At 43.0% G+C, this 14,100-nt stretch overlaps 1 protein-coding gene across 11 annotated transcripts in view; it reads right to left on the reverse strand.

Moving 5' to 3' along the window:
* Positions 1-2,614: 2,614 nt before the first annotated feature.
* The window catches only part of STAU1 (staufen double-stranded RNA binding protein 1), a 49,572-nt gene continuing 38,086 nt past the window's right edge, over positions 2,615-14,100 (reverse strand). For 6 of the 11 annotated variants that reach the window (XM_074347400.1, XM_074347406.1, XM_074347410.1 and 3 more), the window contains 8 exons: positions 11,563-11,949; positions 10,393-10,536; positions 8,346-8,492; positions 6,957-7,032; positions 6,418-6,737; positions 5,679-5,801; positions 4,825-4,910; positions 2,615-4,147 (listed from right to left, as the gene is read on the reverse strand). In XM_074347400.1, the coding sequence (XP_074203501.1) occupies positions 4,132-4,147; positions 4,825-4,910; positions 5,679-5,801; positions 6,418-6,737; positions 6,957-7,032; positions 8,346-8,492; positions 10,393-10,536; positions 11,563-11,949 (1,299 nt within the window). In that variant the 3' untranslated portion in view covers positions 2,615-4,131. The remainder of the gene's footprint in view (positions 4,148-4,824; positions 4,911-5,678; positions 5,802-6,417; positions 6,738-6,956; positions 7,033-8,345; positions 8,493-10,392; positions 10,537-11,562; positions 11,950-14,100) is intronic. The other 5 variants (XM_074347402.1, XM_074347407.1, XM_074347403.1 and 2 more) reach the window with 3 other exon arrangements.

A 14,100-nucleotide genomic window follows, 5' to 3' on the forward strand; every position in this document is an offset into this window, starting at 1 on the left:
AATAAATGACAGGATTTGTGTTTGGATACAGGGCTTTTGGGGGTAACTTCCAAATTTTCCACAACTTACTTTTAAAAATCACTTTTTTTAATTACCACAATACAAAGACTGTTTTACAGTTCGTTATTCCAGGCCTAGTAGGTGTTCCCATCAAAGTAGGTTTTTATGAAAATATTTGTAAAAGAATGGAAAAAGGAAATTATTTTTAAAATATTAAATGGGTTATTATGCACATATTTATACAAATTTCCTAAATTATATAATTTTTGCTAATATAAACTGGGTGCCATTTAAGTTAGTAAGAAGTCTGATTAAAATAATTTTAAAAATTAGTTTCAGATATATATCCTATATATACTTTGAATATATACATTAAACATAGCACTGCAAGCACACAGTGACAAATTCCAAGAAAACGCTGTACTGCTTTGATGAACTGAAACTCCCACCCCCTCCCGTCTTTGCGTTAGCCTTGCCTCTTAAAAGAACACACATTTCCTTAAAAGCCTATTTAAGAAAACTGGCTAACTCCTCCCAGCCAATCCAGCAATGCTTAAGTGCTTGACAAATCCATTATTTATGGATTTGGAAATTTTAAGTTTTTCTTGTCTGTTTTTAAAGGCACACAGACATTTAAAAGCACTTAAGCCAGAGACGGTTAAGTTTCATGCAAAAAACAGCCATACAGCTCAGTCCTTGGGTTTACTTCCTGGTGGCCATTTCCTGCTGAGCTCGTATTATGAGCTCCTAGACAGCAAGCAGCAGCACACCGCTTCCTGGGGATGCCTAGGTTTCTTTTCCCACTGGTCACACCAATCCCAGACTTCCTCCAATCTCTTAACAGACCTTGGGATCCAAGCCAAGGTCGCCGTCACTGGGCATTTGCCAAGAAAGCCGTGCATATTAGCTCAGTCAGCTGTGGTAGGAAGTCCAGATTCAGAAATGACACTTTTCTAAGAGACACAGTTCACACTCTCCTGGTTTAAGAAGGCCTTTAAAAATAATCCCCCCAAAACAAAACAACAAAAAACAAAACCCAACTATGGGGAAATCATCTTTACTCATTAAAATCTTGTGATTTAAGAGGAAATTAACAAAATCGTGACCTAATGTCAGTGCACCTGTTGTGGGGTGATCAAGTCCCAAGTCTGTCTATCCCAAGGACCCCAGGAGCTGCTCTACCTTTGAGGATCGATGCTCCACAAATCCTCAGACCCACCAGCCTTACTGCGGTTGACTTGCAGCTCCTTTGTTTATTTCAGACCTGCCTCTCAGGCGCCTTCCTGTCTGCTTTTCTGCCTGTAGTCTGGAAACCAAGACTGCATATACTGTCTAAACGGCTGAAGTACCTAGTTTTGACTCAAAGTTTCTTGCAACTCTTAGAGATCACGTTGGGATAAAACAGTACAAACTTTCGATTTCCAAGCAGCTCTCAGAGCACAGAGACAGCAGAGATCATGCAGGTGAGTGAGTCCTCAGCAGGCGATGACAGCTACAGGGCCTTCCCAGAGGCAAGGCTGGTCTGAGAGTTTACAATGTAAGAACAGTCAAGGACATCCCATCTGGACAGCCTTCCAAAGCAACCAGAGCTACACCACCTTAAAAAAAAAAACCTCTTGTCCTAACAATATCCCAGACATTAACAGAAAACCGTCCCTTTTTGGAGTGATGTCAGTGAGGGCCCATTGGAAACCAACAACTAGAAGTTGTGAGTTACTTCTGAGAATGCCCTTCCCATCTTCCCTTCCTAGTGTGGAGGGCCGCTGTTGAACGGGAGGCTAGGAGGGAAGAGCTGGGTGGAGGCAGCACGCCCCCAGCAGACAGCTAACATCACAGGGCACGAGTGGCAAGTGGAGGAGGTGGCAGGCAAGGCTGGGAGACTGGCTACAATCTCAGTGTTGGAGAAGGTGCTAAAAAAATACAGGGGGGAAGGCTGGAGGAAACCTGAGGTGCCGGAGGTATCAGTACAAACGCATGGCTTGTAAGTAGATACACAAACAGATGTTTGTACCCATCCATACACTCAGATGTGTGTCCCAGCCATCTGGGGGCCTAGAAACAGCACCCCAGGAGCCATGAGCTCTCAGAGCGCTCAGATCTGTTTCTAAATGTGATCTGTCACTAGCGGGGATCAAGGCTCCTCGGAGAAATGCTGAATTCAGGGCTGGAAAGGGAAAATGCCTGCCTTCCTTTCACTGCCTTTATCCCTGCCATGCTGAGTCCCCTACGACCCTTCAGCATCTCGCACAACCTCTGGGCACTTGCAGTTATTCTTGCAGTCCAATTCAGAGGCTCGTGTCACAGTGAACAACCCTGATGAGTATCTTCCAAAATTTAAAACCAGAAAACCACCAGCCCACTCACTCCTCAGCCAGGCTAGGATACAATGCCTCACCTTTACTCCAGGCCCAAGCGTGCCTGAAGAAAGTCACCAGCAAGCCTCCCTCTTCCTCTTGGGTCATTCCCTCAGGTGACAAGGTCAGGGTCAGAGAGGCCCTCCCTTCACCCGGGCACCCACACGCCTCTCACTGCCAGCAGTGCCTCCATGCCATGCTTCCACAGCTCACTCACATCTTCCCTTACTTGTTTAATTACTGCTCAACAGGACCAAAAATTCATTAGTAGCTGTTTATTGATCAATGGTTTGATATAAAGTTATTTCAGATCTTCAGAATTTTGCTCAAATGGAATCACAAGCATTACAAAGTTTTTTCCTTAAAAATAAAAAAAGGGTAGGGGCAGGCTGGGAGGGACCAACCTAGCAGTAGTGGCATTTGAGAATAAATTAACAAAAAAAAAAAAATTTAGTATTACCATTTATTGGTGACAAACACTTAAGTTTTACTTACATTCCATGGGGAGAAAAAATTCCAGAGTAAACGATGAATCAAAGCAGTACTTAACTTGCAAGGCTACCGTGCTTTTCATCTGGACCATATGCAGGACCTTGCTGCACACATTTCTGTGCACAGCAACACGACATCAAAAGCAACACAGTTATAGAGATAAACATGGGTCATTCTTTTCAGCCCTACATGGAGATGTAATCAACAGTATAAAGCACTCAGGGAAAATCAATCTGCAATTGAGCATGGGCTACATGGAGATCATATCCTGTAGTGTAGCTGTGTCCTTGAGTCTTATGTATGTACACACAATTTTTTAATAATCTTTAAAACAAAGATCAAAGTTCATTTGTTTAAGTCCTGTTGCATTAACAAAAATAAAATAGAAAAGGAACCAAATGATCATTTAAAGTTTAAAATTCCTAAACTGTCCAATTTACACAACTGTAGGAGACTTCATCAAGGGCTCCTGAGAAGTCCAGGACTGTGTCAGCTAAACCAGAGGGCACAGAATCTGCATCAGTGAATGGTCCTGGGTTAGTCCAATGAAATAAAGATGTACAACCACATGTACATGGATATGATCTTTGCCGGTTAGATTACTGATAAAGTCAGTCTCAGACAAGTTTCTAAACTGTGCTATGTAACTAGATACAATTGAGAAATTCTCAAATGAAAATTTATATAGTGTCGTTTCAATCAAAAGGAAATAATGAAACTAAGAATACATATCTCTTTTGGAAGAGAGCAGTGGTGACGGTGTGGGCACCGCGGGAGGTGGCGGGCCAGAGCACGCTACGGACGTCAGCCAGCGCTGAGTAGGAAGCATTTGATTTTCTCTGGTGCTTTCAGCTATTTCCAGCGTGGGTGTCCAGGGTCTGTCCCAAAGTGTTCGAGTGAGCCAGTTGGAGAAGGGGTCGTGCTTTCTGTTTCTTCTTTCACACAGCAAGAAAACAAACAAACAAAAACACACCCAAAAACAAACAAAAAACCCACCAAAACCAAGCACTGGGGTGCCTGGGGCATGGCCCTGCTGGTTTCCCAATGGACCAGGGCTACTTGGCAGGCCCGCCCTGCCCCCCGAAGCTGCTGCTGTGTTGAGGGGAAAACCATAGCCACGCCGCCTCCATGTGTGCCCGCCGTCTTCACCACTGCTGTCTCCCGTCCTTTACCCATCGTGTCTCTCAGCCCACTGGAGGTATCAGAAATTCCAAACTTTCAAAGCAGTTTCAGTATGTTCAGTATATATGTTGGGATTTTATAATGGTTCATGGCCAGATAAGATTCAGCACCTCCCACACCTTTAAGGAAGAAAAAAACAAAAATGATCCAAGTTTTGAAATTAAAGAGAATTAAGCAATGTTAATAATGAAATTAGCAGGGGGAAGGGGGTATAGCTCAGTGGCAGAGTATATGCTTAGCATGCACAAGGGTCCTGGGTTCAATCTCCAGTACCGCCATTAAAAAAAAAAAAAAAAAAAAAAAAGAAATTAGCAACATTGAGAAGTCAGGCCCCAGTTTATGATAACTGGATTAAAGTTTTCCCAGGATATACTATCAAGTGAAAAAGAAAAGAATGTGTATAGTATGCTATCTCTAGGGGGAAAAGGAAGAGAGTAAGGAAAGAAATATATTTGCATAAAGAAACATATAAGAAGGGTATGTAAGAAACTGATGAAAATGTCATCTCTGGGTGGAGACAGAGTGACATGGGTGGGAACCGCATGAGGGCCAGATCAACCACTGTGTGTGTTCACCATTTAAAATAATGTTGACTTCTGAACCATGTGAATGTATTACCTATTCAAAAACTTTTTTTTAAAAAAGTAGAGATCTCTACCCAAAACTTGAAAACCTTTTAGTGGAAAGGGATGGAAAGTGACTTAGACAAATGTTTCACTACTAAGTTGAGCAGACAATTTGAATTTATTGCAAATGAGGAACAGAACCGCCTTTCCATGTAAATCAGCTCACTCACACAGACATTGGTCCATTTCCTGTTCTTGGCATCTCTGTATTTTGTTGGTCCAACTCAGACAGCAACTTTAAAATGTTCAGTGCAGCCTAGCAGGAATGAAAAGGAAAGTCATTTGATGGCCACTGCTCAGGACCACAGCTTGAAACACTGAATGGGAAGGCGAGGGATTCTCCTACTGCCCAATAAAACAGGTGGCCCCACTAAATAACCCTTCCATGTTTGAATTTTTACTTAAAAATACAAATTTTTAAAAGTTACCAATTACTACCTCACTGAATCACAACCTCTGTTAATTTTATTATATATTGTCTTCAAATATTTTTAACCTTGTGGTCAGCAGACTGTACAAATATTATATCTTGCTTAAAAAAAAAACTATCAAGTTTCCTTGTTAGAATACATTACCTTCAGTGACATTAACATGACAGATACATTGTATATGTAGATTTTTAACTTATGTAGATTAATCAATTCCTTTCCTCAGTTTTAGTATTTCTTACAAGAATTTCATCTGAACAGAATGCCAAAACAAGGGGCTTTCTACGGCTGCTAGAGCCTGGGACTGCAATTCTTTGTTCTGGTAAGAGATGAACTGAGTACAGTAACTGGAGGAGTGCCAGGATCCAAGTCTATCCCTCAGGTCAAAAAGGGAAGAGGGGAGTGGGGCTGGCCAAAGCCCATGAGTTCTGATAAACAGAATGAGAAATTAAGGCAGTAACCTAAGAAAAAAGGCTTCAGAACTATGAAATCTAAAAAACAAGTAACTAGTCTCCAAGCCTTTGAGAGACTCCTTTTCCTCCCTTGCTGAGGCCAGCAACAAGCCGGAGCCAGGCCCACCGCGTGGGGTAACGTACCATATCATGGCAGGACTCCACGTCCTTTCCGATACCGTGGCTGATCAGGGGTGGCTGAGAGGAGCAATTGATAAGAGATACAAATTCGTTCTTGTTGTTTTTGGGGAAGTCTTTGTATTCAACCTACAGAGGAAAAGATAACTGAGGCAGAGGCAGGGAAGCGGGGAGCATGAATGGGGCACGGGGCTGCAGCTCTGGGCCCAGCATCAGGGAGACGACACTTCTTTCTCCCTGGTCTCAGCCTGACGTCTGCACCAACTACTGCTCCACAAGCACAAGAGACTGTCTGAGGGGACTGCTGCTAAGGGGCACTGAGGGCTGCAGGCAGGAGACCAGGGCCCCAGCTTCCAGAATCTTCCAGGAACCTACATGTCTACTCAAAACCCTAGTCTGGAAGAAGCCATGTTCCTTCCTACCAGGCAGAAAGGGCCAACACAATGAATCGGTTCTCACTTAAGTCTAAATGTGTAACTATCACTGGATTACAGGCTTTGTTGTTATGGTTGGCCTGGATTTTTAAATTTTTATTATCCAAGGTTGAGGATTTTCTCTTACTATACAAGCATCTAATACTTTCCAAGCCTCCCCTCTCCTCCTCAGGACCACCCTTTACCATGCTTCTGCCAACCATCCCCTTAGACAAAGAACTTGGTTTAAAAAACAACATACTTAGTTCTGAAAGAAACCCAGAGGTAACCGCACTGAGGTACAGACCACACAGCTCTGACCTAACAGTTACCTGGAATCCCTGGACTCTGGAAAGATAGTCCAGCTGCTCAGAGGGTCTTGTGAGGGGTCCATGGGGTACGTGGCCTGAAGAGATGTTATTCTTTAAAATGGTCTCGGCTGTAGGCGACGTGCCCCCATACAACAATTCACGGGCTATCATGGCAGTTACCGTGGCCTTGGCAGGATTTGGAGCTACCCTGGTGAAATCTTTGGTGTGATGTCCTTGACTGACTCCTACGGCCTGGGCAACCTCGGGCACCATGGGAAGAATTCCAGCAGGCAGCTGTTGATGACTAAGGTAAGGCATCCTAAACTCATCCTCTTTACTGCCTGGGGAGGGACACACAGACAAATTAACACACGTCCATACGTGCTGCCTGGAAAGATGCTCTACAACCCAACGCTGGCCCTCCCTCGGCACACACAACGGCACAGGGATGACGCAGAGCCGAACACTGCACACTCACTCACTGGGTGTCTGCTATTTCCAGGAACCACACAAATCCCAGAATCACATTCAGATCAAGACAATATTAACATCACACTTACTAGTCCCATTTTCATCCCCAGAGCCAGGTTCAAAAAAGGTTACTTTTCTTCCATCCCCTGGTTTCTTTATGGGTGTCTTAAAAAAAAAAAAAAGGCCATGAGCATAAATCAAACTGTTGAAAAATTCATTCCCACTGTCCAAAACTACACAAACTACAACCAGCATTAATCTTGGTTTTAAACTTTTGAAAAATGAGGGAAATCGGCCAAAAAGCCCTCCACCAAAGCCCCACCACTGGTTTGCTTGTGCTGCTCAATGTGCCCAATGGCAGAGCCACCTGCTTTCTCCAAGGTACACTCTCAGTCACAGCAGCCTGTGCACAGAGGGCATCTCACGAAGGGTTCCCCTGCTCTGTGCTCATGAGCAGAGAGGGGAACATTTAACCAGAAGGAGCCAGAAGATGTTAAGTTGATAGAGCTGACCAAGAAAGAAACCTTTAGGTTGAAGCTGAACAGTTGAATAAACAAAGAACATTTCCTGAAGCAAATGTCCAACTAAAAGATAAGGTGACATATCCAAAGATAATGTAGGGGAAATGCTACTAGATAAATATTTTGCCAAACACAGGATCTCTTTTCTGAGAAGGTGAAGGTGCCTATGATGTTCTCAAGTCTTTGGAATGAAAAATCTGAAAGCCAAGTCCAGGATCTCTGCAGATTCTGTGGTAAGAGTGCTTGGGACCCCGGTTATTAGCATTAACCATGTGGCCACAGCTGATGCCATTTCTCTTTGCTAACACGACTGGCAGACATGAATGAATCAGGCCTGGCATTTTCAAGTTTGTCCTGAAAGGACCACCCAGTAACTGCAGACAGGGTCAGCCAAGGCTTTCATAGAGGGTACTGCTTCCCAATCTTTGCAGAAATGCAATTTTCAATATGGGATTATTTTTAGCTAATGTTCAATTCATAAAGAAAAAGAAATCCCAAATCTAAACTATTTGGCCCTGACTCTAGTATCACACTGTCTCAGTGTCCCAGAAGAGCCTACTCCACAACTAACAGAAGCCGAAGATGGTTGAATCTTTTATACAGGCCTCGCTCTAAGAGTACAAGTGATAGAACCACACACACATTACTTTCAAGCCCAATTACTCATCATCCCACAAACAGAGAAGAGAAAGCTGCCCTCCAGCAAAGCATCCCAGGCCACAAAGATACTGAAACAGTAAGGACTTAACCCCGAGCCATGCTTGGAGCCATGGACATGCAACTCCCCTTCTGACCACATTGTAAGGATCCGCTGCTCAGCAGGGCTGCATTACTGCCAGGAGGATGAAGGAAGCCTTGCCCTGAAGCTCAGCCCTGGAGGAGCCAGGGCCCCCTTGTATGAGGCAAGAAGGTCATCCTGCAATTAGAGAGCAAGGACACAGAGCCCCCCGCAGTCACCTTCTCCTCTGATTTGAGGGCTGGTTTGGTGGGCTGGGCCTGCGGGACTTTGAAACCAAGGATCTCCAGCATGTTCTCGGCTGCATTGCGTTTGGCCACCTTCTTATTGGTGCCTGATCCTTCTGCGGTGTGGTTTCCCACCTTTACCTGCATACAAAAGGCAGGACTCAGAACAGTGCTTAAGCCTTCAGAATAAAGACTGCTTGGGGACTGACAGGCTGGCAAAAAAACCCAGAATGGTAGAAAGCTGGATAGCTTAACAGCGGTGCCCTGGAGCTGGCTTGCACCAGCCTGAGAGAGCCCATTGTGAAACATTCAGGACTTTGGAGAGCTGGTTGTTAAAGTCAGCCATTATCAAACATTAAATTATATGAGCTTATAATTAAATTATTTTAACAAACAGAGGTAATAAGCACATGAAACTCATCACTTCCTACCTGGACTCTACAATTAACTGTGCTTTTGAGGTTTTTAATAGTATCAGTTGTAAGTGTATGGCGTCAACATGCTGCTAGATGTCTCTTTCCAACTCTGTCATCAGAGCTATAGTGGGAGTATTTATACCACAGAAATCTGCAAATACTACATATCAAGGATTAAGTTTTTTCTGTTGATTGTCTATTCTTAGACTTAAGCGATGGAGAAAAAGTTAATGCAAATTAACTTTAAAAGCGTTTTCAAGTCTGCAGCCATGATGACACTGCAACCAGTACAAAAAAACTAAAGCTTCCAGTCTTCGAAAATTACTCTCTGATTCAGCAGAGGAGTCATTCATACCGTTTAAACGAATGAGGTTCTGACATGTCTTTGTTGTTTTACTTATTTGTTAATATAAACAGAAATGTCAACCAGTACTCACGCTAGAACCACACTCGTTTGACAATGACATGAGCAAACCTCCTTGCTGAACTGGAGAGGAATAAAGCAGTCACATCACACTGCCATCCATGATTGTCACACTGAAGTTACAGATGTTTAAAATTTACAATAAAGAGTATTTATTTATATTAAAATATAATAATGAGTATTATTTATAAACTGTGAGCTACATTTCCTTCCTATCAGTAAAATCTATAACATACACATATGTAAGTATAATATGTATGCATATATGCGTACAGATCGCCACACACATCTTCCTCCCATCATACCGCCTCCCCTCAGAGTTGGCTACTAAACATATTCTAGCACACGTCACTGCTTACAGTCCCCTTCCAAGCTGGTCTTGACCACAGACTGAAACCAAAAGCCGCGTATGACATAAGAGAGTTAAGGAAACCTTCCCTGGCCTGTCAAGATGGGACTGGCGTTGAATCATCCTAACCCGGCATCCACCAGCCATGTGATCTGGGCAAATTACTGAGCCTCTCGGCAAGCTACAGTTTTCTCCTGTACAGTGGAAGGGTCATCACTGTTCTTGCCCTCTGACTGGGTAGGTGAAGCACACCAGGCTGTCGGTGCTTTATAAGTTGTCAACCGCTAGCTACACAGGGTTAAATATTGTTTTTCACCAGAAAACACTATTAAATTCAAATCACAATTAAATTAAGCTGCCTGTGTAAATATCTGTTTAATAAACCAAGTGCAAGGATAAACACTGTACATATCTGAAGTGTAATCCCAATGTGAGGAGCAGCCAACCCCTGACTCCAGATTCTACAGAAGGATCAGGGGGAACAGGAAAAGATCTTTCATATAATTTATAAAACCTATCTTCTGAGAAGAACAATATAAAGCTTCAAGAAGTAACAAACAAAAAAAAAAGTCGTCCACGGTTCCACCCCTCAGCACTCCTCTAACCAGGTACAGTGTGTCTGAGCTCCTACGTGTTGATACTGCGGCCTCTGTAGTGCACAGACAAGCACATGTTTTAAGGCACTGAATTACTGCAAATGATGTGGTCTTATTAACAGTAATGTTCGGTGGAAGGGAGCAGCCCACTAGCCCTAGCCTCCTCTCCTGGGGAAGGTGTCCAGCCCCTGGACCTCGGCAGGCCCTGAGACCGCATGTGGTCAGAGAACGGCCGCCCACAAGCCGGGTGACCCACCTGCATCACAAACTCCCTGCGGCGTGGGAGGCCTCGCTCGGTGAGGAGCAGGTACTCTGGCTCCTTCTCCTTCTTCGCCTGCTGGATCTGGGCCAGTCTGCTAATTGGGTTCATCCCCTGGCCATATTCTGGGCTGCTCTGTAGCTGAGGAACAATTAATGTAGAAACCATATACCACGTTAGTCACAGAAAAGACCTTGCCAATTCACAGACCAAGACATGACAGCTGATTACTTGCATGCTGATCTAATGGCTCAAAATTAATCAGATCTTTTTTTAAACCTTTTAAAATTGGAAGATGCGTAATGATTTTCTATGATTGAGATGATTTTAAGATCTTCTTAGCAAACCAACATCAACATTCACTGTTGTAGGCAAGCATCAACGTAATGTCTGCCTTTTAACAGTAAATTTCAACATACGATAATAAAGAGGCAGAAAAAAATATATTCTTCCTAAAACTTCCCAAAAGTCTGTATTATAATGTTGGGTTTCCACTTTCTGGACAATGATTCAAAAACCAGAAATCATTAAAAAAAAAAAAAATTCAAGCTGACGCCATGTGGAAAGAACCTAAGAATCCCACAGTTACTTCCTGGTGGCCACCTTTAGCGCCAACGAGTCCTCACCCGCTCACCGATAAGGAGTGACTTCCAGGATATATTAAGTGGAAAAAGGAAACTGCAAAAGTATGCTAGCTTTCATATGTACAGAATGCTAATTCGTGTGTAAGAAAAATGTGGATTGTGATAGAGCATAAAACTATATTGACAATTCTAACTTTACAGATTGTAGTGTTCATAAATGTCTCCAAATGGACCCATCCCTTACGTGGGAGGGTGGGGGGTAATATAATTTTTTGATAGGTCCACTAGCATGACTCAAAAACCCAAAAGAGTAAGAGAGCATGCGGTGCAACGTCTCACTCCTCTGCTGCCCCTGACACCTCTCCGAGGCCCAGGAACCCCCTGCATGCTCAGAGCCGTGCGGCAGACAATGACACAGAAGCAGCACGATTCAACTGCTCCCCCCAGAGGCGGGCAGTGTGGCTGCTGACACGCAGCTCCTCCCTGTGATCACAGGGCTGCAAGGACACCCTCATCCAGACGTATATGGCCGCCCTCAGGGGCCTCCACTGAACCCAGTGCAGGGTCCCTGTCGTTGCCTAACCTGGGGCTCCAGTGGCAGCAACACACGGTGGCCCCTGTAAAGGCTCTCCCGGGCCCGGCGTGGGCGTGCTAGCTCCCGATCTCCTTCACCAGCCTTCTCAACTCCCACCTGTCTTCGGGCAATGAAAACGCCCTCTTCGTTCAGAAGTGTTCTTACCCTGACTATGGATTTTGTTTTCTTTTTGATTCTGGGCTTCACTCGCTCAACTGTAGGCAGGGGCGGTAATTTCTTCAGCTCCTCAAGAACAGCTATAGCAGCGTTTTTCTTTGAAATCTTCTTGCTCTTCCCTTCACCTTCCCCCACAAACTCCCCAACCGACACCTTGGTCACAAAGCTCTTCATGTGGGGTGGGCCACTCTCCCGGGCAACCTGTTTCAGAGGGAAAGACTGAGTGAAAGCGTGACAGACACTTACTACCAGCTGCAAGGCACACTGCTTAGCACACCACTCCACATGAAACACAGGAAAAGGGGAATTAAGGACAAGACCCATTAATGTTCTTAGGTCTGACAGGTCCAAAACAGTTAGGAATGGAACAGGGAAGCATTTTCTACTCCCACCCACCCAGGGTCACAGACTGTCTTGAGTTTAGTGTGCTCCCCTGCAAATGGCAAAGGACACTGGCCCAGCAAAGCCCAGGAATGAATGTAGCACAAAGAGTTCAAGTTTAGTATTTGCTCTGAGCCTCCAGCCAAGATTGAGCTTATTAAATGTTTGCTGCTTTGCAGTTGTAAAAAGAAATGAAAAAATCTCCAAGTTTAAAGTGATTTTCAGCACATAGTAAGTCTAAACAGCAAACTGCAAAAGAGTAGATATGGTACCTTAACTTCTCTGTACAAAAAAAAGAGGGGAGGTTTATATCTATGTAAACATATACACACATATAAATAGACATGTGTGTTTATATGCTTATTTTTACAAAAAAAAAAAAAACTCAGAAAGGATAAAGCAGAAACCAGTGGAATTATTTCCTACAAGTGGGAGAAACTGGGGTAGAGAAGGGACAAGATGACACTTCTGAATATATCTTTTTGTGTACTTTTGGCTTTTAGAAACATCTGGTGTTACATATAACTAAAAATATAAAAATACGTCGACTAGGATGGAAAAAAACACTCAACAGAACCCTAACTACATATTAAAGTGATTATATAATCACACAGAAGGAAAATAAAAATCAAATCTAACCTACATTAGCCAAGACACCCTTGAAAAGAACAACTAAGTAAACAGACTTACACTGTCAGATTTCAAAGTTTCCTGTAAAGTTATAGCAACTACAACATCATGGTATTATTTAAGGAAAAACCAACAGATCAATAAAACAGAAGGGAATGCAGAAATAGACCTGTGCTAGGCGGTCTCTTGATTTCTAGCAAACACACCAAAACAAATCCAACGTCTTTCTTTTTCAAAAATGACATGAGAGCAACCAGATACCCTGAAGAGAATTAAGGGCCAGGAGCCCTGAAGGGCTGGGCTGCTGCTCAATGTAGAAGACAGTAAAAACACTTTCCAGCCTCGCTCAGGGCACCTTATCCTTAATCCCAAGGGAAAAACTAAGCAAGATCTCAAACTCAACCAAAACCAAAAATTAACTGAAGCTATAACACAGACCTAAATATAAAAGTTAAAGCTTTCAGAAGAAAACATAGGAGAAAACCTCATGACTAAGGTTGGCAAAGAGTTCTTGAACACAAAAAGCACAAACCATAAAATAAAACTAGAATTCCTCAAAATTAAACACCGCTCACTAAAAGAACATTCAAAAAATAAAAAAGGGAACCCACAGAATGGGAGAGAATATTTGCAATATATGTACCAAAAGAATTATATCCAGAACATTTAAGGAACTCCTAACAACTACTCAATTAAAAAAACTACTTCAACAGCTACTTTTGGCAAGGACATGGAACAAGCGGTTGGGGTAAAAGCTAGTACAATCACTTTGGGAAAGCTTGACAGTTTTTATAAACATCTATCCTTTGACTTAGCCATGCTGAGTGCACACAGGTAACCAAGAAGATTTTGCAGTTTTATTCATAATAGTTCCTAACTATCCACCGTCCATCAAGAGGACAATGGATAAATTAGTTTAACATTCATACACCGGAATACCACTCAGCATTTAACTACTGATACACATGGATGAGCCTTGCAAACATTCTATTGAGGATAAGAAACAACACCAAACAGTCTACACTGTATCATTCCATTTATATGAAGTCTAACGACAAAGAAAATGAATCTACAGTGACTGCAGAAAGCAGCTTCTTCTGGGTGGAAAAGGACACAGGGACTTCTGGAAGTTATGATAACGTTCTATATCTTGATCTGGGTGGTGAACCATGGGTTTTTACACATGTTAAAATTAAGTGGGCTGTGCACTTAAGATATGTACATTTTACTGTATAAGAGACTGTTAAGCATAGGGAAAAATATCCAAGTAAGTTTGGAAAACAATTCTTTGAAGATATAATGATAAAAAGAATTGCAAAAGTGACTCAGACTTTACGTGGTAGGTTTGTTGTTGAAAGT

The sequence above is a fragment of the Camelus bactrianus genome, chromosome 19 (assembly GCF_048773025.1).
Source record: "Camelus bactrianus isolate YW-2024 breed Bactrian camel chromosome 19, ASM4877302v1, whole genome shotgun sequence".
Classification (NCBI taxonomy): domain Eukaryota; kingdom Metazoa; phylum Chordata; class Mammalia; order Artiodactyla; family Camelidae; genus Camelus; species Camelus bactrianus.